Source organism: Aedes aegypti, chromosome 3, assembly GCF_002204515.2.
Source record: "Aedes aegypti strain LVP_AGWG chromosome 3, AaegL5.0 Primary Assembly, whole genome shotgun sequence".
In the NCBI taxonomy this organism is placed as follows: domain Eukaryota; kingdom Metazoa; phylum Arthropoda; class Insecta; order Diptera; family Culicidae; genus Aedes; species Aedes aegypti.
The window spans coordinates 130028087-130054047 of NC_035109.1; the positions used below are offsets into that span (position 1 = coordinate 130028087).

At 35.4% G+C, this 25961-nt stretch overlaps 1 protein-coding gene across 9 annotated transcripts in view; it reads left to right on the forward strand.

Annotated features, from left to right (window-relative positions):
- Nucleotides 1–25961, forward strand: part of LOC5576099 (galactokinase) — a 182519-nt gene that overhangs the window by 148252 nt on the left and 8306 nt on the right. For all 9 annotated transcript variants that reach the window (XM_021849466.1, XM_021849461.1, XM_021849460.1 and 6 more), the window contains 2 exons: nt 8459–8640; nt 21837–21946. In XM_021849466.1, coding sequence (XP_021705158.1) covers nt 8459–8640; nt 21837–21946 — 292 coding nt within the window. The remainder of the gene's footprint in view (nt 1–8458; nt 8641–21836; nt 21947–25961) is intronic.

A 25961-nucleotide genomic window follows, 5' to 3' on the forward strand; every position in this document is an offset into this window, starting at 1 on the left:
GATTTTGACTTATTATGAAGCGGAAACTAACAGGGAATCAAAGTATCGCCAATACATCGATGAACTGTAAACTAAATGGGATGAACTTGTCAAAAATATGGATGAAAATAGAGTGCGCAAATTAATTAACCGTATTCCGGGAAAAGTCCGACAACTTCTTATAAAAGAGGATATTTTTTTAAATTTTTCCTTTGAAGCTTACAAGCAATGCAACATTTGAGTTAAAACAGAATTCATTTTTGATGATTATATCCAATTTATTCCAATTTGTGTATGTTCCAATTCTAAACGGGCCACACCTTATGAGAAGGTACTGTCTTTGACAAACTTGCTTCGGGAACCAAGAACTTTCGAACGGATAACAAGTTAACTCAGGATTCGACCATCACGTGGTGCTGGTGTCGATATGAACTTCCAGTAAGGGCTTAGTTATGCGATATCTCGAGATTGCGAGCATATAAAAGGATTCTGTCTGCGCCCAAGTTGCTCGAGAAGATAAGGTCTTCCATATGGGTTACAATTTAGTTCAGGCGTTAACATAAACTTCCGGTATGGGCTAATGATTTGACATCACGAGATTGCGAAAATATAGAAATAGTGTAGGTGTATCAGTTATGGCCACAATGGTTCCCTATTTCGCCATGCGAAAATGTTCTTCCTCCAAAGATTTCCTGCTGTATTTCAACAAAGAGTTTACAATTTAAATTCGTGTCGTTTATCTTTGTTTTATTTGTCGATCTTACGTGTGAAGTCACTGTCTAAGGCCGTGTAATTTCTCAAGAGGGTTCTCATAAAAACTTGTAGAGAACTTATTTTATAATGCATCCTTTTGAAGTTATTTCTAGAATTTCACCAGCTGTTTCATCCAGCATTTTCCAATTAATGTTTTTATAATTTTTGCAGAATATTATCCAAAGATTTCTACATATATGTTCAAAATGTGCTACGAATTTTCATCCAGATTATTTTTGAGGAATTTATTTTAGAAAAACTTTAGAAAATCTTTCGGAAACTTCTCCAAAAATTTCTCCAGTGTTTTTTATATCCTTTGCAGAAACTTGTGTTATCCAAGAAGCAGTATGTCGAGAAATTTCCTTTGAATTTTTCAGAATCAGATGGTTTAAGTCCAAAAAACATGTTTTTACAATTTTTGAGATTTTGACACACCCTTTGGTTTAAACTGAAATTTTGGGTATATTTTGTTTTCCGTGTCGCTTCCAAAATGTGGCATTTTTGTCGACAAAGTGAACGTCAAACATGATCAAAAGTGTCAAGGTTCATATTTGGAATTCTTTTTTAAAATTGAATTTTAAATTTGTTATAGCCGGTATTTGAGTTAAAAAAATTGCTAAAGCAGTTGCAAGAACATGCTCTTTTGTATTACGAAATAATAATAAGAATTCATTAAATATTTTAGGACTCCATTATTGAGAAAGCTCTGGTGTCATCCCAATGATTGTTTGGAGAAATTTCTGTAGGAATCGCCGAAAGATCTTTTCATCTGATGCCTGGATATATTTGAAGTATAGTCCGAGAAAAATGCGCGAGTACTGGAAAAAATCCTAAATAAATCAAATTTTTGGATTTCATAAAGCAATTGCTTGTTTTAAAAACTAAAATCTGGCAAGTGGAAATCATAAAATAACGTTAAGGATTTACTGACACATGAGCTGAAACTCTTCATCTAGACCCCTACCGGAATTTCCTTCCGCTCCTTCTCCTGAAAAATCCATCAAACGGCCATGGAATTTAATTTTTATAACCTTAAGAATTCCTGGAACCTAGTATATCCCCCTAGAAAACCTTTAAACAGTTCTGAAACACATTATGTGTTCTCGACCAGTGGATAACAACAAAATTATATATCAAATATATCAAAATTTGTTACAAATAACAAATTTTGTTTCATTTTTGCTAGAAGCACTTTGAGTTGATGGAAAAAATTATAACTCAATTAAAACTGCACTGGTTATAAAAAACAAAAGCTGTTTCAAATTTGTTTTAGTTTTTAAGTGAATTTACCCACAAATTGTTGTAAAAAAATTGATAGCAAAGAAAATAACAGATTTTTTTATAATTCACTTATGGAAAATAATAAAATTAGTTATATTTTTGTTAGATTTAAAATATAATGTGAAATATTTTTGTTTAAATCATAACATATTTTGTTTAGTGTAGAAGCAATTGTGTTATAATTTTTATTATTCTAACTGCTAACCAGCCAACATAATTTGCAAGCAAAAATGCGCTTACTAAGTAACAAAACTATTACAACCCACTGGTCATGTTACCCTAAACTCTTTCGGACATCAATAAACTTCCTTTGAACCTTATAAAAGGGTGAATTGAAAAGGGGTCATAATGAATTGGAACTTAAAGAGATAGGCAATAGATTTTCAATTGCAAAATATGGTAAATATTAGGAAGCAACAAAAAAATAAAAAAAAATCAGTTAGTTTCCCCCTGACGCCCCTACTGGAATTCAATATGCCCCCTTGGAACCCATTCCCAATCACAAAAAAATGAGTTGGGTGCCGTTATCAATGGTTGTAATGTACCAGTAGATTGGACTATGAAAAAACGTGTATTTTTCGACAAAAACGACATGCGCATTTTTGGTGGATTGATCCCCTCTAGTTTAATTGTATTGCCATACTTCAGCTTTTTATTTCTATAAAATGTAATATAAATAACTAGGTTTTAACAATAAAAATGCACTAGTAGTTGCCGTCGTGTTTCAGTAGTGGATCAACTGACGGAAGCAGTTTTTCAAAAGCTATATAAAAATAAAGAAATTCCCCAGAGACGTTTGTTCATTTTTTATAGCTTTTTTTTATAGATTTTCGCACGATTTTAGTTGTTGCTATGAGGGAAAAATGTTTAACCTATAAAAAGTCACTTCTTTGTTTAAAATTCCTTGTATCGTTCCCGAACGTCTACTACTAGAGCACTAGCGTAACTAATGAAACACGTGTACCGTAAATTCGGGTGTAATTGATCAGTAGGGTGAAATTGATCACCGTGTCACGCGATTTTATTTCTTACTATTAGTGTACCAAATTCGTTGTAACCTATAGTAAAAGAACGGTGTTTGTCTTAAATAATGTATATTTGTGTATGGTGAAGTTTTTTGTGTTACAGAATGTGTATTTCTATGAAAATAATGTAAAATTCCAGAATCAAGTTTGGTGTGAAATTGATAGACATCCATAAACTTATAGTTCTAAACAAGGGTTTGGACATGGTTTAAACCTGAAAGTTTGTAAGGATGCTGAAAATATATCTCCAAAACAGATTTTAATATCAAAACTCTTACCAATTTGTTCGTTTTGTTGAAAAAAAAATGATTTTCTGCTACAAAGTAGAGAAATCCGTTGAAAATTGCCTACATGTAGGCGTTTATTGCGGTATTCTTAAAATTTAATTATTCATTATTTTCATATATATTGTCTCGTTAAGAATTTGGCAAGCATATTTGAATTTAGAAGGCCCAAATTAAGTATGTAAAGTTTATTTCAGAACTAACAATAATCACATTGACAAGTGATCAATTTCACCCCGAAATGGAATTCCCCGATTTTTAATATTAGAGCTGATTTTTGGCATTAACATCACATTTGTTAGAAAATTTCGGTGCGTGGGCCAATGAGGTTCACCGTCGTACTTGTTTTCCTGCATTTAGTTGTATGGTATTGAGAAAATTTTAGGAAGCATACCAAGAAAGCAGTGAAAAATGATCAATTTCACCCGAAATTACGGTACCGTAAAACGGGGTAACTTTGATAGTTTTTTTCGAAGAAAACTTCAATATTTGTGCATGCTGTTTCAAAGAATTACAATTAATATTTTTAAAACAAGTACTGACATCCTAGCTATCGATTGCACTTGATAGATTGCCAAAAGATTTATTCTGAATGAATATATAATTTTTCATATAATCGAAAGTCGGTTTTCTGTTTTGGGGTAACTTTGATAATGGAGTATAAATCGAACAAGATTGAATGAATCGCGGAACATTTATAGGGCGTTGCATACCTCTAGGCGTTTAACGCTATATGGAAATTTCTGACTTGGATTACAAAAATGGTCCCAGTTTGTAAAAATGGTTTTCGCTATGAGATTTGAGACTGAATTCATGTACTACTATAACTAGGCTGTCATGGGTAAGTGACGAACTCATTATGACTTTATCAAATAGTGGTCGTAAAACAGATTGTTTGTAAGCGTTGCAAAAATGCTAAAATCTTGTAAATTTTTAATATTTGCATAAAACTCCTCAAATGCACTTGATTTCAACGAAAATAGCTTTGACATGAAGTGTCATACTAATACTCTTTACTTTTGCATTCGTTTTCCTTAACTAATTGACAGAAACTTCGATATTTCGTTTACTATGTTGGGGGTCTCGCGCTATCAAAGTTACCCGCATTATCAAAGTTACCCCGTTTTACGGTACCAATAGTGGCTCAAGCGATTTTATGATCAAAAAATAATTTAAACATTCTTCTTATATTTTTCCCATATAGTAGATGTTGTAATCTTTCTGTTGATGCCGAAAAATCTTTGTTGTTGGCTTTTCGTTAATATGTTATGATTTTTTATTGCTTAGGTAATTCACTTTTAGCACCGGTACCCTAAATATAAAAGTATTTGGTCTGAATGTTCCTTTATTGAAGAATTCGTTCTCATATGATTATGAAGCACTACCAACGCAAGCGAAGAAAAACATCCCATTTGTATCGGTCCATGATCAGCAATGTTACGCCAGTTGTAACAAACTTGATAAATAACAGCAGTGAACAAGAGCCCCAAGGAGGGAGCAATGATAAATCCCATTTCTCTCCCTTATTTACCATTGGTCCGCGTTTTATTTTACTGACATGATAAACAATTCTCGAACATTCGATAGCAATACTGTCCCTCAGGTTTGGAGCTTGTTTACATTTTTTATCCCCCCGATTCAATCAGAGCTGTAGCAGAAGATGATAAACAGACTCTCAAGATGTGCTGCGGATCATGATTTTTACAGAGAGCGATAAGTGAGAGATACTCTCAATTTCCTCAGTGTTCAATCTTTGGTTTTAAATGAATTCACAGATTATTTATTTTAGTCATAAATTTCGTTGTCAAAAGAACGTCTATAATCAAACAAAATTAATAAAAATGGTATGTTAGAGCAAGATGGTGCACTGTAAGAAAATATGTGAGCAATAATTTGCTATTTAATATCGTTAAAACCTGTTTTTGGGATCTGAGTTGGGATGAGTTCACTAAAAGCAACTAAAATTTGCAATATTCTTACACTCAAATCTCAATCATTAGGTTCTCCCGTAAAAACAAAATAATTTGAAATTCGATTAAGATTTTTATGCAAAATCATCTGCTCGATCGTGAGTCGTCAAAAATGATTCAACAATAAACCCGTCAAAAATCTGTCTATGTTTTTGTATACGTTGGAAGGAACCATTGGAAAACCAAGGGTCATTGCTTTGTATAAGAAAACTTTGGAAATACAAGCTAATGAGTCAAACAACGGATGAGTCAACAACTTGTGCGTGATGTTTTGGGTCTTGAGTTGCGTGATCGAAAACTCACGCGTTAAATAATTCAAGCATGAGATAATAAAGTTTTATGAATGATACTATACTATCAATGGAGTGATTTAGAGTATTTTCTATTATCACCTACCGGGTATACATGATAATTGCGTTAATATGTAAACTGAGTCATTTTGCCCCATGAGTGCATTACGAACCACTTTATCCTACCCGTTTAATCCCAGCACGAATTGGAGAGCAGTGCTGTTTTGTAATGCTTGCACAATGTAAACTTCACGTGCACGAGCGAGAGACACAGAGAGAGAAGGGCACCCGTCAGTCTCAGGACACAAAGTTGTTTATATTTGAGCTGGGTTTTGTGGAAGAAGTTATCATCTTCTACATGACCTGTACAAACGAGACTAAATTGTTTGATGCATATCTCTTTAATTAAGGTACACAAATGAATTCTGACATCCTGTGTCCCTCATTGTGTGGTGTTCTGCTGTTCGCTTGTACCTACCGAGATTGTATTATTTGAGAATGCCACGATGGATGGATTCTGGAGTTTGGACGGCGTATCCATGGAAAGGATGTCATTTATTTCCACTAGCCGCACATATATTAGATATTACCATGGAAATGGACACTCAGAACATAAGGGTTTGAAGATCTCCAGAAAAATAATGGTTTGATCAGAAATCACTTATTACGTAGTAACAATACCGACTAAATACTTCCGGAAACAACATTTGTAAATCTTAGATTTTCACATTTCTCAGATTTTCCCTGCGTGCCTCCGCTCTGCTGGATTAAGATTTCCATCCGAAGAAGGTCGTCTGTTTGCTCGGTCGGTGGCGTGGTTAAGACCCAACCATCCACAAAGCTGCAGACAGATTTTTTACCAGTCAGGCAAACCGAAAGCAATTTGTCACATGTCTTCGCCCTGCTGGCAGCTCATCCCAGTATCTGTCTCTTCAAAGAATCTTACAAGGAAATTAACATCAATACGGAGGAGCTGAGTTTAGTGGCACCTGTGTTTGCAATTGTACGTTTGCTGCTGCTGCTCTTTTAGATTATCAGCAGTGGTCTCCTTGTAAGGGGAAAGCTCAACACCGAAGACAGTGACGAGCGACAACGAGAGTAAGTGAAAACAAAGGCAACTCATTTACCCGACCAAAAAATTCAAGATTTAGCTGCAAATTCCATCATTTCCAGCGGCTTATTTTATGTTTTAGTGTTTTTTTTTTTTTTTTTGACAAATTGATCTTATTTCTGCCAAATTAGTTTTCCACGAACTGTCAAAAACATTCTCTTAAATGCAACTGCTTCATTTCCAGTTGTGTCCTGAATTTAAATTACCTGCGCTTTCCAACTCCATAGCAAGTTTTTGAGATTTTATGCAATAATAGCAATATTTTATTTTCCTGTTTCAGCACCGGAATTGGCTTTAGAATTTTTTTCAATTTTTGAATAATTTTTATTCTTCTCAACTAAAAAAAATTTTTTCTACTTTATTTTGCAGATTTTGTCTTGACTCGATTAAGATCAATTCAATTGTAGAAGAGTTTCTAGGAAAAAAAAAAAAACAAATGTGATTATCGGGGTGTTGAAATATCCTGGACAGCTTTTTTCAAATTAGATCCCGCCGTTGGACTTGTTTTTAGAATGGTTCCATGAAGACTCTATCAGTAAACTTATTGCAAGATTTATTGCGAGTAATTTTCCGATAGTCAGTTTTAATATTTATTGATTTCGATATTGCATCCTTTTCGGGTACACCTACTATATGAAGGTAGCAAGTTAACCTCTCGTCTCAACGGTTACAAATTATTCATGTGACTTTCTTTGTTGGCGCGAGCACAGGAGCCAACCGAGAGGAAGTTAGTTGCCTTCGGCTTCCGCTACCAAACGGATTAGTGAGACTCGGAACAATGTTCTGTTGTTATGCCTGTAGTTTGTTGCCAGCCAATGCAAGACGATTAGCAACGAACTAACCGAGTACAGGAGTGTTAAGACTGGGGGCACTTTTGATGAAACAAGGAACGATCCGAGAACAACAAACTAAGCTGCCGGCGGATCAGCTTGCCTTATACCCTCTCGCACTTCGATTGCTTCTAGGTAGGGTAAATTCAAATGTCTTATGTGTGAAGTAGTAAAGAACTATACTACACATGATTACACATATTCTTGACGAAACTTTACTGGTGGTGGTTGAATGCAGAACGCTGAACAGGTTTCTAAGACCCTATCTTCTTTAGGGTTTATTGCCCTTGCTGAAGGAATTCATCAGGTGTGTATAAAACAAAAGATTATCCATCGACTGGGAGTTTGATAGTTCTTATGCAATATGCATTATAAATTCTGAGGCCATATGGTCGGTGTTCAATCAGCCCGAATCGATGTTTTTTTCAATGATTTTAAGAACACGTAACTACTCCATGCTCATAAGAACACTTATCTGAGAAGCAGGCTTTGTCCCAGTTGGGACGTAACGCCAGAAAGAAGAAGAAGAACTACTCCATGCATTCTGAACAGCAAAGTATTTACCGTAATATTGAAATTATTAAATTTAATGAGACATCTGTAGCGAAATAGTATCAAAAGCAACATTTATGCAGTTTTTGAAATATCTTACAACGTCAAAATATGATCTAGTCCGTCTCTTCTGTCTCTTACATCTCTTCAACCTCTCCTGTCTCTTCTGTATCTTCTATCTCTTCTGTTTCTTTTCGCTCTTCTGTCTCCTTGAATTGAACTAGCATATCAACGAGTAATGAAATCTTTTAAAAGTAACGACGTGTGGTTGCCTAAACTATTATTTAGGTGAAATAGTATCAAGATATGAACTACTTAACAAATGTGCAGTCGACAATAATCAATAGCGTGTTTCATTTAATTCTATTATTTCTTCAACATAGATATCTAACCACAGAGCTGATTCCATTCGAAGTAGCAGGCCTAGCAGTACTTATTTGCAACTCCAACGTCAAACATGAACTTTCATCCAGCGAATATCCCGTCCGACGTAAGCAATGTCAACAAGCACTGGAACTGATGGGACTCAAGAGCTATCGAGATGCCACAGAGAAGAGCCTTGAAGGTACGTAGGTCACATATTGTATGATTGCGCAAATGTTATTATTTCACGAATGCAATTAAAGAATGTATGGTTTGATGCATTATTAAGAGCTCTTCTGGAAGTATTTCGTTACATTGCATTTTTCGCAGTATAATTTTTTTTTTGCTCATTGTGTTTCCTCTAATTGGAGAGTCGTTGACTGCAATAAAAGTAATCTGTGTGTATTGTATATTTTCAAACTTCTGTGAAATGCAAACGCCAAATGCAGAATTATAGCTTTTTAGTTCCCACGAATATTTATAGGACATTGTGTGGCCGCTAGGGCGTCCCAGAAAAAAAAAATCAATGTTCGAAAAGTCATGAAGCACAACCTTCGAATGTAAGATATGCACTTTTGTACTACAAATGATTTTTTATAAGAAAATAGTTTGGAGCTTCGGCAACATCAAAATGAAAAATAATATTTTCTTCGAAACTTTTGCTCAAAACGTCAAAATATGAAAACTACCGCCGGGGGGCATTCAATGATAAAAAAGAAAATTTGGGAGACTTCATGCCCACAAAAATACAAAAATAACCAAATAGCAAACAACAGAGACTGAACATGAATCAACAAACAGAATGAAATCAAACAGGAATTAGTTTTGTTAAGTCCTCGTACATCAAATATTATTGCTGAACGCAGTTTTTCATAACTTCTCCAGGAATTTCATGAAAAGTTATATCAGGTAGAGGGTAAGTGTCCATTAGTTGTGGGTGTTCCTATAGTTGCGGTAGTGCCATTTATACTGATTTCATTGAAACAGTCACAGAACCGACACTACCAATCTACGTGTTGGCTTGTTGATACACGAAATCGTGGAAAACAGTTCAAATTGCTTCAAAATTGATGAAACTATTCTCACATGTACCAATAGTTGTGGTAAAGTGTTCCTATAATGGAGGATCCCATTACTAAACAACGAATACCGCAACTAAAGGAACAGTGTACCAATAGTGGAGGTATATTTTTCACTGACACGGTCATTGGTTACTGCGATGAAATTTCTCATTAAGTTAATGGGCATTACTTCCCGTTACAACAGTAATATGAATATTTATTAGAGTGGATCAAAAAATCGTTTTTGCTCCACTCCGCTCATTCGATTTTAGATCAAATTCTGAGTATCCTCTCAAAATTTGAGCTCATTCGGATAAAAACTGAAACTACACAAGCCCTTCAAAGTTTGTATGGGAATCGCTATGGGAAAAGCAAGCAATTCATTCAACCGGTTATAGTGCTATAGCCGTTTTAGTAATTAGTTATTGATTTATATTCACTCACAAATTCATTAACAGTGCCTAATTAACCTGCTGCATCTGGCGCAAAAGATAGCATGCACAAATCGTGGCTACTATATTTTACTGCATATATCCAGTGATGCCTGCAGAACAGCCCAATTAATATAGCCAAAGTTTTACAACTGATACAAAAATCAATAACTAATTATTGAGGCGTCCGACTTGAAAACAGTCTTCGGCAAAGTTATAGCTGTTGTTATCTCACAGTATCAACGAAACCCATGAGCACATGGGCAAACACTATGACCGATTGAATGAATTGCTTGCTTTTCCCATAGGAATTCCCATATAAATTTTGAAGGGCTTGTGCAGTCTCAGTTCTCATCCGAATGAGCTCAAATTTTGGGAGGACACTCAGAGTTTGTTCTAGAATCGAGTGGTGTGGAATTTATGAACTACTCTAATAATTATGACACTTCTTGAAGTTTTAGCGGTTAAATGAAGTTAAACCGAGCTTAGTACCTCCACTATTGGAACATTTACCATATGCCCAAATTTCTCTTCATGTATTACTCCGATGATTTGTTCAGGAGCTCCTTAGTTGATTCTTTAACGGACTTTTTATGCATTTCCTTAAAAATATTAAGACACAAGATATCTTCAAGAACTTGACCTAGAGTTTTTTTTTCTCCGGAAATGTTTGTGGAAATTGTTCGCTTGACAAATGTTCTAAACCATTTTCGCTCACAATAAAAACAATGTTCATGAAAATTTATCAATTGATTGCCCTTATCATCTGAAATGCAGGGCCATGATTGTCATAAATATATTTCTAAATTTTAACAAGACTGCTTTTTTCTCAATTTTAATAATTGCTGATGTTTGAATGAAAGCCTGAAGACATCTTGGAAAAATTCAACCAGTAATTTCGAGATTTATTAGAATCCCCTCCAAAATTATTGTTCAGGATTGCTGTAAGACGTTAGAAATTTCAGGAAAATCACTTCAAGAATATTTCCAAAGATACTTCCTTGGATTTGTTTAACAAATTGTATCGGAATGATCGACGTAATCTATGAAGTAATTGTTTAATGTGATGTAAAACTTTAAGAGATATTTTGAAGGCAAATAGAGATTTAACTTAAGGAATTTCTCGAGAAATTTTTGAAAATATGCACGAGTAATAAGTGGTTGCAATGCTGAAGAAATTATAAAAGAAATTGTAAGGTTTCCTGGAAAAATCCTTATACGAAGTCTTAAAAAAAACTCTAGAATAAGGATTTCAGGATTTTTTGGAATTTCGAGTAACAACTGGAGAAATGTGAATGGAAAATAATCACTTGAGGCAACCTAACCTGATGAAAATAGCAAGCCTATAACAATCTCTTACCGAAATATGTTAGAATACCTCGACCTATTTTTCTTGCTTTTCAACATATGGATACTAGTGTGGGACAAAATATTGATTCTTGCTCCAGTCCACTTTTTGGATTGCATTTAGGCCCCATAACAACTGTGCAAAATGTCAGCTCGATCGGATAAACTATATTTTAGCGCCAGCCGTTCAAAGTTTGTATGGGATTTACTATAGGAAAACTTACTTTTGCAAAGAAAAATCGCCAGAGGTCGCCCATTGAACTCTATAAAAATTCTGAACACAGACCTCGATAAGTATTTTTACGATGAAGAATATTGCCGAAGACCGCGAAACAATCAGACACTTGTTAAAAAAATTATTCAATGAAAACCTATTGGCAACGTGACGTTGGTTAACCCGTAAAGGAATAACAATAATAACAAAATCTGGCAAAATTTCGGAATAGTCTATGCTTAATAACTTTTTTCACAAGCATCGGATTGCTTTGCGGTCTTCGGCAATGTTGTTCATCGTAGAAGTACCTATCGAGATCTGTGTTCAGAGTTTTTATAGAGGTCAATGGGTGGGCTCTGGCGATTTTTCTTTGCAAAAGTAAGTTTTCCCATAGTAAATCCCATACAGACTTTGAACGGCAGGCGTAAAATATAGTTTATCCGATCGAGCTGAAATTTCGCACAGTTATTATGGGACCTAAATGCAATCCAAAAAGTGGACTGGAGCGAGAATCTAAATTTTTCATACAACCGTGTCCCAGGCTAATGGATACGTATAGAGAGCTGATGAAAACCATATTATGCTACAATAACAGAATTAGATGTTTACAAACTATTTTTGCAATAAAATCAGGTCAAGATTGGACTTGTTATATAATACCGAAAAATTTTGCAATGTTTCGTTATACATTTACTATTAAAATAAATCATCTTGTTGTTATGCAGTAGGGTGTGACTTTTTTTAAGTTCTCCAAAACAAAAATTCGTGTGCTTTTCTGGATACAAATCACTCAAAAAGAGAGACCTGAAATTTTGATCCAAAAATGTTAAGAATTAGAGGCCGCGCAAGCGACTTGACAGAGAATTTTCAAGTTATAAAATATGAATTTCAGCAAGGTCTCCATTACCTTGTCATTTTTTAACCAATCTTGAAGCTATAGGATCATCCTTCAAAATTAAATTTAAATTTTTAGAATACCAAATTTTTCTTAAATCAAAACCAGCCTTAGTTAAAAGTAGTTTTCTCAAAATTTCCCTCTTTATGAATACTCATTAGAGTGGTTCAAAAAATCGTTTTTGCTCCACACTGCTCATTCGATTCTAGATCAAATTCTGAGTGGCCACCCAAAATTTGAACTCATTTGGATGAAAACTGAGACTGCACAAGTCCATTGAAGTTTAAATGGGAATTACTATGGGAAAAGCAAGCAATTCATTCAATCCGTCATAGTTTTTGCCCATGTGCTCTTGAGGATTAGAGCTACATTGATACTGTGAGATACATTCATCAGCTACAACTTTGCTTTGTGGGCCCCAGATAGCCGTAGCGGTAAACGCGCAGCTATTCAGCATGACCATGCTGAGGGTCGTGGGTTCGAATCCCGCTGGTCGAGGATCTTTTCGGGTTGGAAATTTTCTCGATTCCCAGGGCATAGAGTATCTTCGTACCTGCCACACGATATACACATGCAAAAATGGTCAATCGGCAAAGAAAGCTCTCAGTTAATAACTGTGGAAGTGCTCATAAGAACACTAATCTGAGAAGCAGACTTTGCTGAAGACCGTTTTCAAATCGGACGCCTCAGTAATTAGTTATTGATTTATGTCCAGTCACAAATTCTTCAGCAGTGCTCATTTAACTTCTGAACAGGCAACATTGCTGCACTTGGCGCTAAAGATAGCACGCACAAATCATGGCTACTATGTTTTACTGCATATATCCAGTGATGCCCGCAGAACAGTCCAATAATTATAGCCAAAGTTTTACAACTCATTCAAAAATCAATAACTAATTACTGGGGCGTCCGATTTAATAACGGTCTTCGGCAAAGTTGTAGCTGACTATTGTATCTCACAGTATCAACGTAGTTCTAATCCCCAAGAGCACATGGGCAAACACTATGACCGATTGTATGAACTGCTTGCTTTTCCCATAGTAATTCCCATATAAACTTCATATTCCATGTAAGTTACGCCAATGTCTTAAAAATACATTACAAATACATACATTGATGTCAATTCTGTTCATTAATATCGTAATAAATACTGAGAAAAAACTTTTTGACAAATTTCCAATTGACTCAATAATATTATATTCGTACTGTTCGAGCGTGGAGCTCAAGATTGCCGGCCACCGGAGGTTTTTCTACCCGCTATCGCTAAAAGCGGTGCACAAAAACACGGGAACGTGAACTTCACTATCACAGCACTTCACCGCGTAGTTAAAGTGGCGGTTATCCACCAAAATCGGTCCCACAATTTGCACTAAATTTCACTTTGGTGCACGACACCTGGTTACCGGGAATTACGCGCGCGATCTCTACTCGTAAAGGGTTGATTTTTGCCACCGTTGGCCACAGCCGAAGATATTATTTCGGATTCGAGATAGAGATTTGATTGTAGTTACACTGCACTACTTTTTATTGCTCGAAGAACGGACGGGAAGAAAATGCTACCGATCGTTTTGCTAGTCTATTTTGTACTATTTCTTGATGCTGAGTATTGGGTATGTTACGTAACAATTTGCATATGATTTAATGGGTACGGTGGTGTGTAGTGTGTTAACAATTTGCCTTTACAGTGGGTCATACAATTATGGTGACGGGTTGATTGTTTCAAATTCAGGGTCGTTTTTGAATTCAAAGATCTTAACTCTAGAACTATTTATAACTATTTACAATTATATACATTTGATCAGCATACTGATCATTCCGGCCACCTTGAAACGGCCACACTGTTTCAACTCTCACTGTTGACCTTCTGATCGAGCGTGGAGCTCTAATTGCCGGCCACCGGAGATTTTACTACCCGCTATGTCCAATAGCGGCGCACCAAATCACGGGAACGTGAACTTCACTACCACAGCACTTCACCGCGTACTTCAAGTGGCGGTTATCCACCGAAAACGGATCTACAGTTTGCACTAAATTTCACTGATTGCCGCAAATAATTAGTGCGCGATCTCTTCTCGAGAATGGGTTGATGATTGCCACCGTTGGCCACAGCCGAAGATATGTTTTCGGAATCGAGAGAGAAATTGTGGTTTAATTGCACTGCACTGTACTTCAATTTATTGCAAGGAAGAACGGACGAGGGAAATAATACACGCTACCGGTCGCTTTGGGTGTCTATTTTGTACTGTTCTTTATTGGATTGGGTGTGGGGTTTCATTCTTCTTTGCGAATTGGGTATGGGATTTGCAAATTGCTCCTATTACAGTGGTTATGATGTTTGTGGTGACAGTTTGTATACTAATTCAATGGATTTGATTTCAGTTTGTGGTGGAGTTCAGGGTTACGTAAATCTAAGACTATTTACAATTATTTACACATATGTACAATTGATCAGCGTACTGATCACGTACAAAATCGACCCTTTCTGAGCCCCTTCTGGCTACACCACTAATCCATCACCTGAAAGGCTTTGGGGTTTTTCATATTTCGGCATGTAGAATCTAACAAAAATAGCCCGGTTGAAAAGCCCGTGTAATACTTACCAACGTGACCTTCGCTTGTAAGACTCTTTGTAAATTTTAGTTTGAAAAGAATGATGCTAAGAGCTTTAAAATTGGTTAGAAAATAACACAGTTATGACAACTTTACTGAAGGCTATATTTTATAACTTAAAATTGCACCTTCAAGTCATTTGGGCCAACTCTTAATCGTAATATGTTTGACTTAAAATTTCAGGTTTCGCTTTTCATGTGATTTGATTTCAAAAGAGCACACGAATTTTGATTTTATGAACTTCCGAAAAATAAGCCGCACTATACCCGAGCAATGGTAAACAACAAAATGATAAGAAATCTTGTTACCCGGCTATAATCAATTGATAATTGATTTTCTTATAATCTTGACTGAATTAACAATCAACATAACAAAAATAAGAACTCAAATATGTTCGCCGAATAACAAAGTAACAGTCAATTCTGTTAGCATTGAAATCAAGTTGATAACTTAATGTGTAAAATCGCATTTCTGGATTGAAATTACGCTTTAAACTATTTTAGAAAATGTTATATTACGAAAAGTCTACTTTGTTTATTATAGCACGCTTTATGAAAATTTTATGGAAAAGATGTGTGATAACATATTTTGTTATCAACCTGTTGTCAAACATTTCTGTCACGGATACAATGATAAAAAAATATTATTTTTCGCTTATCATTGATAACAAATGGAATGGAATTCCAATAATGGATGTTTTTACCCGTTTGATATCATCCAGTATTTCGACTTTTTTTCTGGTTTTGTGCAATCATTACTCATAGTTATTATTGGTATTGATTTTCCTCGGTTGGGTGACAAAACGTCGAAAGACAAAATGCCGAAAGCCAAAATTTCGAATGCCAAAATGTCGAATGCTAAAACGTCGGAAGGATAAAACATCGAATCCAAATATTAAACAATATTTTGAACTGTCAAGGCAGCGAAAAATACATTTTTTTCCTATGTTATCACCGCTATACCGTAATTTTGAGCAGGTCTTTGAAGTGATAATAGAAAAAATCAATATAGCCTCAACTTGTCAGAGATGTTTTAGTAATTTTATCAAATTATCAGGCAAAAGGCATGAAATTTAATGATATCGTACTAAATTCAGTTTCCATTTACTTATCTATTAATGCTTAAGTTGGTACCAGCCATTACAGAATTTGCTCTCATTTGATTTTGAAGCACGATCAAAGCAAGCGAAGAAAATCATCCCATCTGTTGCGGCCCATGATCGGCAATATATCGCAAGTTGTAACATGTCTGATAAATAGGAGCAGCGAAAGAAAGCTGGGGTTGGTTTTTTACTTTAATTACACGATAAACAATCCCCCCAGGTTTGGAGCTTGTTTAGACGGTGTTTATCATGCACTGCTAACCCCCCAATCTGATCAAAGTTGTAGCAGTATATGATAAACTGTCTCTCATGATGTGCTGCATATTATGATAGTTACAGAGAGCGATACGGGAGCGATTCTCTTAATTTCTCAGAATTCAATCCCTGGTTGTTTATGCTTAATCGATAGAACTTTATATATTCTTCATACAAAAAAAAATCATTTCAATAGTATCACGGTGTGCTGAAACACACATATTATCGAACTTGCATGAACCTCCGATCTTTTTTCACTAAAAGTTAGCCTTGGTAGTCAAAATAAGCTTGCGGCATATTAAAAAATCTTTCATCGGCAAAAATTTGAATAAAGTCGATTTTTGTATTTTTGGCCCTTGCCCATACATGGGTTCATAGGAGAATATTAGATTTACACTAATATGATGACTTTTAACGGCTTAAAGTCCAATTTGACATATCTTTAACATGAATGAATACTTAGATGTTTTAAATTAAGCATCATTTTCTACATACACTCACACAATATGACCAGCCCATGGTAGTATGCCGTATTTTATAAAGCTCATACGAACGCTTTGTATTCTTCTTTCTGAATCTAATCAGTAATATTTTAAGTATGCGGCATAGTTTTTCAATAAGAATAGGAATTCCAAGAAATGGATACACATGGCAGTATAGGCTGTATTCATGTGCTTATACGCGCTAAAGTCTTGAAAGAGGGTTCACTATAACATGATTAACAGTAAATGGCTTATATAGCCTTAATGTGGTCTCAATCTCATCGTGAAACAAGTTTTGTGCAATCACTTATCTACTCATAAGTAATGCGCACATTATATTTGGGGTTTGAAGTGTCTGATTTTGAATAAAAGGGCTGGATTACTTCGGATCGACATTATGTCATCACTCCAATTGTTTGTAATAAAAATTAAATGTGGCGAAGATAACAAATCGATCCGACGTTATCACGCACTTTTATTCACGACTTTGCACTTATAGAGGGCACATTTTTCGAATAGACACAACAATTTTAATAACCAACATGGACACATACATTTTAGTATCGTGAAACGAGGTATCTTAGATAATGCGGGTAACTTTGATAGTGCGGGATCCGCAACGTACAAAACGAAATCTCAAACATTATGTTATTCAGTTAAGGAAAACGAATGCGAAAGTAAGGAGTATCAGTGTGACACTTCATCTTGGAGCTTTTTTCGTGCCAATCGAGAGTATTTGAGGCTTTATATTCGAATATTAAAAAATGATGAGATTCTAGCACTCTCACGCTCACAAACAATCTGTTTTACGATCACTATTTGATAAATTATAATGAGTTCGGTGCGTATACTTGATGGCCTAGCTATAGTAGAACATGAATCCAGTATCAAACCTCATAGCGAAAAACAGATTTACAATTTGGAATCATTTGTTATATAGTTAGTAGTTGAAATAACAAATAGATTGTTGTGGATTTTCATGTGCTTATCTACTCATAATCAATATTACCCCATTGATAAATGAAAAATTATAGATTCATTCAGATGGAACCGTTATGCTATCTTTCATGTGCAATCGGTAACTAACATACCGGTGCTTCTTTTACAAATTAAAAAATAACATATTTAGATTTTCTCTCAAAAAACTATCAAAATTACCCCGTTTTATGTTATGTATTTAGTTTTAAGGAGGTGAATATGACTAAGGATATGTTAATGATGTGAGGTTTTATATGTAACGATAATATGTAATATGTAACGATATTTTACAATATTTGTATGCGTTCTAGTTCTGGATGTAGACACACCGTATACAGGTTTGCGTAAAATCTTCCTCCATCTTTCAATCAAAACAATAACAAGACCAGCTAGAATGAAATAACATACAAAATTGAAACAGTACATTGCCCTATATAACTGTATGGCTGTTTATTTTAATGATTGTATGTCATTATATAATTGTCTGCTATCTTTAAAAAGCTTCATGTTCAATAACGAACTCCAATGATTTCAATTATTCAGTAGAATTGGAAACATTAATGGAAATTTGATAAGTTGTATTATGTTTACCTTAAAAAAATTATGTAAAAATGCGAATTCGTTAATAAACGGCATACTACCATGGGCTGGTCACATTGTGTGAATGTAGGTAAAAATTATGCTCAATTTGAAACGTCTGTAATCAATTCGTTATCAAGGTACCTATATCAAAAAAGTCTTTGAGCTGTTGCAATGCATCAAAATTAGTGGAACTCTAATATTCTCCTATGAACTCATATATGAAAGAAGAGTAAAAATACAAAAATCGACTTTTTTCAATTTTTTGCCGATGAAAGATTTTTTAATATTCCGCAAGCGTTTTATGACTATCAAAGCTAACTTTTAGTGAAAAAAGATCGGAGGTTCATGCATGTTCGATAATATGTGTGTTTCAGCACACCGTGTAGTACTAATAGAAAAAAAATGCTGGATGTCCCGTTGGAGCATATCTGTTCTCGAAAGTTAATTAATAAATTTAGTCAATTGTTCGACAAAGGAATCAGTAAAATTTTGAAGAATAAATAATAGTTGTAAATTTGATGAAATTATTGTTACTAGTTTGTTAAAAAAATGTATGAGTTTTATAAGAATAAATGAATCACTATTTACCAACAGATAGCCTTACCAGTAGAAATCCATTTCACCTAAAAACAATTGCTGCATCAATTTTCAAGAAGTTATTTGACTGAAAATAAATCAACAAATTAATAAGAAACATTTAAGCTTATTGAGGTGAACACGCTTGTTTTTTTTGCTGTTGGGATTCTTTATCTGCCGTTATATGAATCCAGAAGTACGTCGAAAGGAAGATAGTCCTCTCTTTCATTCTGCTATCAGTCGTATGCATTAGCAGACTTGGTTTTATTTTTGCGGTTGCCTTATCAAGACTTCTGCAATAAATTAGATTAGTCATAGGTCATAGGTTACCTTACCTAGGGATGGTACACAAATTATGTCACGGTAAATTCCAACTTGTTTGACACCTCCCCCCCCCCTTTGTCACGGGTTTTGTATGAGTCCTACGAAAATTTTGTAAGGCTTGTCACGCTTGGCATGACCCCCTCCCACCCCTTGGAGCGTGACGTTATTTGTGCATGACCCCCTATTTGAACATATCTTCATTTTCACACATTGTCAAGGTCAACATATCTCAGGCATCAATTTCAATTTTCTTCTCAAACTTTTTCTTTCTCTGCTCCTTATTTCGTCAGTAATGACATTTTCCTCAATATTTATTTCACGCTTATAACTTCGATGGAAAATTTAATTTCGTTGTTTCCAACGCTTGCTTTGCAATCATTTTTTTCCTCAGCAACGTTAGTTATTAATAAAACTTCGCTAAAAAAATGACTGCTTTCGACGTTTAAGGTTTCGACGTTTTGTCTTTCGACATTTTGTCCCTAAACCAATGCCGGTGACATTCTTCAGTAGGGTCAAATTGATCACCATGTCACGCGATTTTATTTCTTGATTAACCTGTAGTATATTAGCATTGTCTGTCTTAAACACTGTCAAAAAATGTGTTGTGAAGATTTTTGTGTTAGAGCAACTTAAACGGTGCTTGACTAAGCTGTAGTACGGTAGTAAAAAGACAGCGCCGCTTTCAAAAATATTGGAAATCCGGTAGAAGTTCTTGAAATTTTCGATTTCAAAGAATGGTTGGTTTTTGGTTGATATTCTTGATTTCAGTGAGATTCTTGTATTATAGTTTTATTTAAATAACTATTTTCCTCTGGAATACCCTATATTTCCACTGAAATTCTTAGAATTCGAACAAACATATCGTATACGTAAATTCTGGAATTCCTACTAGAATATTTGATGTTTCAACTGAAATCCTTGGGATTCCGCTCTAAATCTTTGTATTTGTATTTGTATGTTTATTAACGATAACCTATTATTTTGAAACTTTTTACAAGGTCAAGGAAGATGAGATCTTTGGAAATCTGACTGGAATCCTTGCAAATTCTACTGGAATCCTTGCGCATTCGACTGTAATCTTTGCAAATCCGACGAGAAGCCATGAGATTACGACTATTTCGGATATTATGCGAATCCTAATGAAATCTTTGCAAATTCAACTGGAATCCTTGGGATTCCGTCTGGAATGCTTAGATTCCAACTGGAATGTTCACTGGCATTCTTGTGATTCTGACCTGAAATCTTTAGGAATCCTACTGGAATCTTTTCAGGATATCAAGGAAAGGATTCTAAGACGGAAATCTCTAGATGAAATGGGATTTTAATCATATTCGCAAGGATGGATTTCATTAGGATACGCAAGCAATCCAGTCGGATTCTCATGGATTCTAGTCGGAATCGCAAGGATTCCAGTAATATTCACAAGAATTTCAATTGGATTTGCTAGGATTTCAGCCGAGTTCTCAGGAATTCCAATCGGGTTTTCAAGGATTCCTGTCGGATTCGCAAGTATTTTAGTAAGATTTTTAAGGATTCCAGTGGTTTTCAAAAGGATTCCAGTCAGATTCTCAAGCATTTCAGTCCGATTCGCAAAGACTGCAGTCGGTTTTACAAAAATTCCAGTTGGATTCGCAAGGATCAGACTTGCAAGAATTCCAGTCAGATTGAAAAAAAATTCAGTCTAGTTCACGAGTATTCCAGTCGGTTTCCAGTTTAATGCGATTGATTCGAATGAATTCCAGTCACATTCACAAAGATTCAAGTTGAATTCATAAGGAATTCAGTCGGAATCGCAAATGTTACAAGTGCATTATCTGAACTTTTTACTAACACAAACACATCGGAATCTTGGACGAATGCAACAGTGAAAGAAATATGCGATTCTATTGAACCGTCCTTAATCCAATTCGTGCCATACAAACACCATTCCATTTTATTTATATCATAATATTATAATTATTGAACATTTTTAGAAGATGGTCATAAATCGGTGTGGCGGAACTCTAAACCGTTATTTAGAAAGTTGATTTTTTTCACATATAAGCATATCTGTCACTCTAGGGAACCGTGATTTTTCTAACATTGATTTCGTTTTCTGGGACACCCAAATAGGCGCCATAATAAGCGTACACAATGTTGCAACTAACAAGTACACACCGTACTGCTCCATTTTTTATCCACCGAAACAGCCCTTTATAAGTACTTTCCCCACTAATGACGAACTTTTCCTACTACTGTTTTTCCCAACATGGAAAAATCTCCTACGCTTCTTCTGTTGCGGTGATGCTCATTAACACTGCGATGCCAAATAAATTTGCACCTCATGTCAACATCCTGTGGAACGCTGCTCCTGCTGCTCCTGCTGCTGCCTGGTATCCTTCGCCTCTGCACCTGGTGGCTCCGTGACGTGGATGCGAACCGACACACACTCGCGCACCTATTCACTTGGTGACGGGCGGATGACTCCACACCACGGGGCACAATTATGCGGCAAACCTCACGGAATTTCCTGTGGCAACAAACCACCCGGCTCCTAAACAGCACTGAAGGGTGCCGACGAGGTGTTGCTGAAAAGGGCCCGCCACGTCATCACCGAGATCAAGCGCACAACCGCCGCAGCTGACGCGCTTCGAGCGAACGATTTCGAGCGGGTGAGTTTGTTATACTATAAATACTGTGTGCTGGGTGGGATTGTAAAATGGAAGCGTCTTGTTTGGAAATGAATGTGGCACTGCGGGAACAGGATGTTAATTGAGCTTAGTTGTAGTTTTATCCGAAGGACGGGAATTCAACAGTACTATAAGATTTGTCTTATAATGAATGTATAATAATAGTTCTGAAAATAACGAGTATTAGTAAACATACGGAGCTGGAGATTCATACGTAGAGTAGGGATAGAATCGTCGTATTCTTCATCTTCTTCTTGGCATTACGTTCTTACTAGAAAAGAGCCTGCTTCTCAGCTTAGTGTTGATTGAGCACTTCCATAGTTATTAACTGATAAATGGCAACTTAGGCAAAGAATAAGTTGCCATTTTCGCCATAGTATATTTTGTAGCAGGTACGATTATACACCTATGCCCAGGGAAGTCAATGAGATGTACGAGAGAAGAAGAAGAAAAGATCCTGAACCGACCTGGAATCAAACCCAGCAGGAATCAAACTGCCAATTGGCTATTTTTGCCACAATGCAAAAATGGTCAATTGGCAAGAAGAAGCAGAAAATTGAACTTTCCGTGTAAAAAAAAATTTTTTAACTTCACAAAGGAAATAATGATGCTGTAAGCATTAAAATTTAATGATTAAACGTATTTGAAATTTCTGCCAAAATTTGTCAAATATTCCACGTCAGCTTATTATTGAACATTTTGAAATAATGAAAAACTTTTGCTTGTACATGCGTCAAACACCAGGAATTCCGCGAATATCTTTTTCTTCTTGGCATTACATCGTCACTGAGACAGAACCTGCTCCTGGACATAATGTTTAACCCGTATAGGCCTGAATGAAAGAAAGATTACTAAAAATCTCACCGCTTAGCGAGTACTCAACGGATTTGAATTATTTTTTGTTAGTATACTGGCACACATATCTAGTTTCTAAAAGTGGCCAAAGGATTTCGGAAATGTTCATGGGGCCGGAGTTATTGCGGTGGATCACTGGGTCAGTTCGAGTGACAAGGGTTCTGTTCTTCTGTACCCCTGGAGGTAGGCAATTTTCAAGTCACTGATAATTTCCAGAACCGGCTATTATGTGGCCACCATATTAATGAGTTTTAAGAAAAACGCATCAGCGTGAACCTTCTGATAATCGATTAAATTGAATAATTATGTCAACTGCATTTGATTGATCCTATAAATGACCATTTTCGGGTCCCCAATATGCCTCAAATTTGTATCTTAACATATGTGTCAAGCTTATGGGAACGCATTTTAGTGAACTATTATGTTCGATCTACACATATAGAGATTTGAAACGGTTTAATACCTAACAAATCTAGAGCCAGTTTTCCAGGGAATTAAATCCGAGTAGTCGCGTCTGGTACACTCTAAACGGTGCAAAACTATTTATTTATTATGTAGAATATCCGATCTTACTGATTTCTGCAAATTAAAATGATTGTCATTGGAAATAAACAAAGATAACTTTGCATGTGCCAAAAAATCGTCTTTTTCTACCCGACTTGACCCAGTAAACCACCGCAATAACTCCGGCTACAGGAGTATTCCCGAGTTCGTCTGGCCACTTCCAGAAACTAGATATGTGGGCCAGTATACTGACAAAAAAATATTTGAATTCGTTAAGTATTCGCTGAGTGGTAGGGGTTTTAGTTTTGCTTTCACTCAGGCCTATACGGGTTAAACAATTACAATGTTGGCAACATTCTCGCGCCTGTTTTGAAGTTAGATCAAACATTTTAAACATCAAGATTCTGCTGAAATATTAATCAGGAATTCGGGAGTTTGCAGTTATTCCATAGAATTTCTCCCATGATTTTAATAAATCTTCGAGCTGTTTAGTAGAATACCTATGTTAGTTAATCCCTATTGAAGTGACAGCACAGAAATGCACAAGGGGCTACCATTAGCAACGCGGTTATTTTTTCTCAATTTAAGACCCACCTTTCCCCTAGTAGTCATTTGTCCATACACAAAATTTACAATTTGTATGGACCGTGGTCATTGGGCAGAATCTCTCCCTTCCCCCAATAAATGACCACGTGGTTTATGGATGACCCATAAGCACGGTTTTTTTTAATTGATTTATTAACCCTAGAAATACTCAAATGGATGGATGTTGTTTTTACTATTTGATAGAGAACATATTTGTATATCCGATTATAATAAAAAAGCATGTTTTTCACATCTAAATCGCTATTTTCCTTATCGCATTTTGTCACCTTTATTCACAGAAGAGAGTATCGATGAAGAGAAATCGATCATGCGACTTGCACCCTTATTATAGCACACGCTTGAATTTGCCTTCTTTCGAGTTATTTGAGCCATTTGAGCACGTCACAAACCATGTGCTTTCTTGGACGGCGCATTTAATTTTCATACTTTTTATTAAAAGCAAGACGATATTGTTTAGATGTTCATTTCAATACCCCTTCCCCTATTGACAGCAGTGTAATTTATTGGCAGTTTCAGTATAGTTACACATCAGTTTCAAAATAACATAAGATTTCTGGGTAACTAATGTGTAACAAACGAGTAACTTGCTGACAGTGGTCAACACTACATGTCAAAAGTTTCCATACGTATTGTGAATTTTGATATAAGAACTTTACTATTTTATGACTATAGTTATTGTTTTCATGAATATTTTTCCAGTGATTAATTAAAATTGTTGAATTTACAATTTGCAGCCTCTCTAACAGCTTTTTCATAGTTGTCATCATTTTAGATTGGCTGTTCTCAAACAGTTATTCGGAAGTGCAGTCGCTTGTAAACTTCTTATGTAACGAACAAACAAGTTACATAAGGCTCGACTTTTTGCGCTTTTTCGGTTACATAGCAGTATTTTTCCATGTTTCAAATGTATCATATTGTAATTATTGAATATGTGAAGTGGCCGTTGCTGTAAGCTACTTGTAACAATATGTGCTGCTTGGGAAGGAATAATATTTTCTATAAAGTTCTAAATTCATTTTTTTTTTGCATTCTTAGAGAGTGCTGCCAAATTCCGATTATAATGTTACGAAGTCATTTTCATACAGAATTCTAAATTATTTAATGTAAGATAATTGTACAAAATTTACACACTTATTGAGCTTAATTGAATTCTGACCTTAAAACCTTGTTTACCTTTATTTGAAAATGATACAAAAGATTCTTTTAGTATTTTTAATCAAAAATTGAGGCAATTGACTACAAGTTACCCACACAACACTTTTTTGTAGGAATTGCCATTTTTCGATTGCAATATTAAAAAACTGGTAAAAAAAGTTAGCCCTTTTCAAATGATAGTTCAGATAAAAAAACTGAAATAAAAAAAGAAACTAAGTATGCAATGTAACTTTCTTACTAAGAGCATCCTTCTGCTCCCAGATTTCAACAAGCATGCTTTGAAAACATCTCAATGCGCGGGATCGTTTTGAATCCCGATTTTTCTAATCTCAGCTTGCGTGATTTATGCTAGGATTCAATCCCATGATTGATTCTCTATCATTATGCTCATAGGCAATCGAATGAAGGGAAAATGCTCTTCGTTAGGCATATTTGACGTTTCATAGAGGATTGGGACAAATAAAACCTGGATATCGAACGGGAGATGAAATAGTAAGCAGGACAATTAAATTCAACAAGTAAAAATAGAGCATTAATAGTACCTATCATACCACTGCAAATTTGTATTACTTGACTTACAGACATGTGGAAATTCAATCTTAAACTCCTGATAACACCTGACTCATATTTTCTATTTAGGAGATGGAAGTCTTGTGTACATGAGACGTCATTACATAAGGGCAGAACATTAACTAAAATTGTCGTTGGTTTCCAGATACCATTCACTGGAAGCAGCTGTGCATGATAAAATCTTTCAGCCACATTCCAAGTGTCAAAAGTCAACCGATATGGAATGAAATACCGTTTTGCTTCGAATTGCCGGACGCTTCGAAAGCCGGACACTATGACTGTTTTTACATTTTAAATAATATGAATT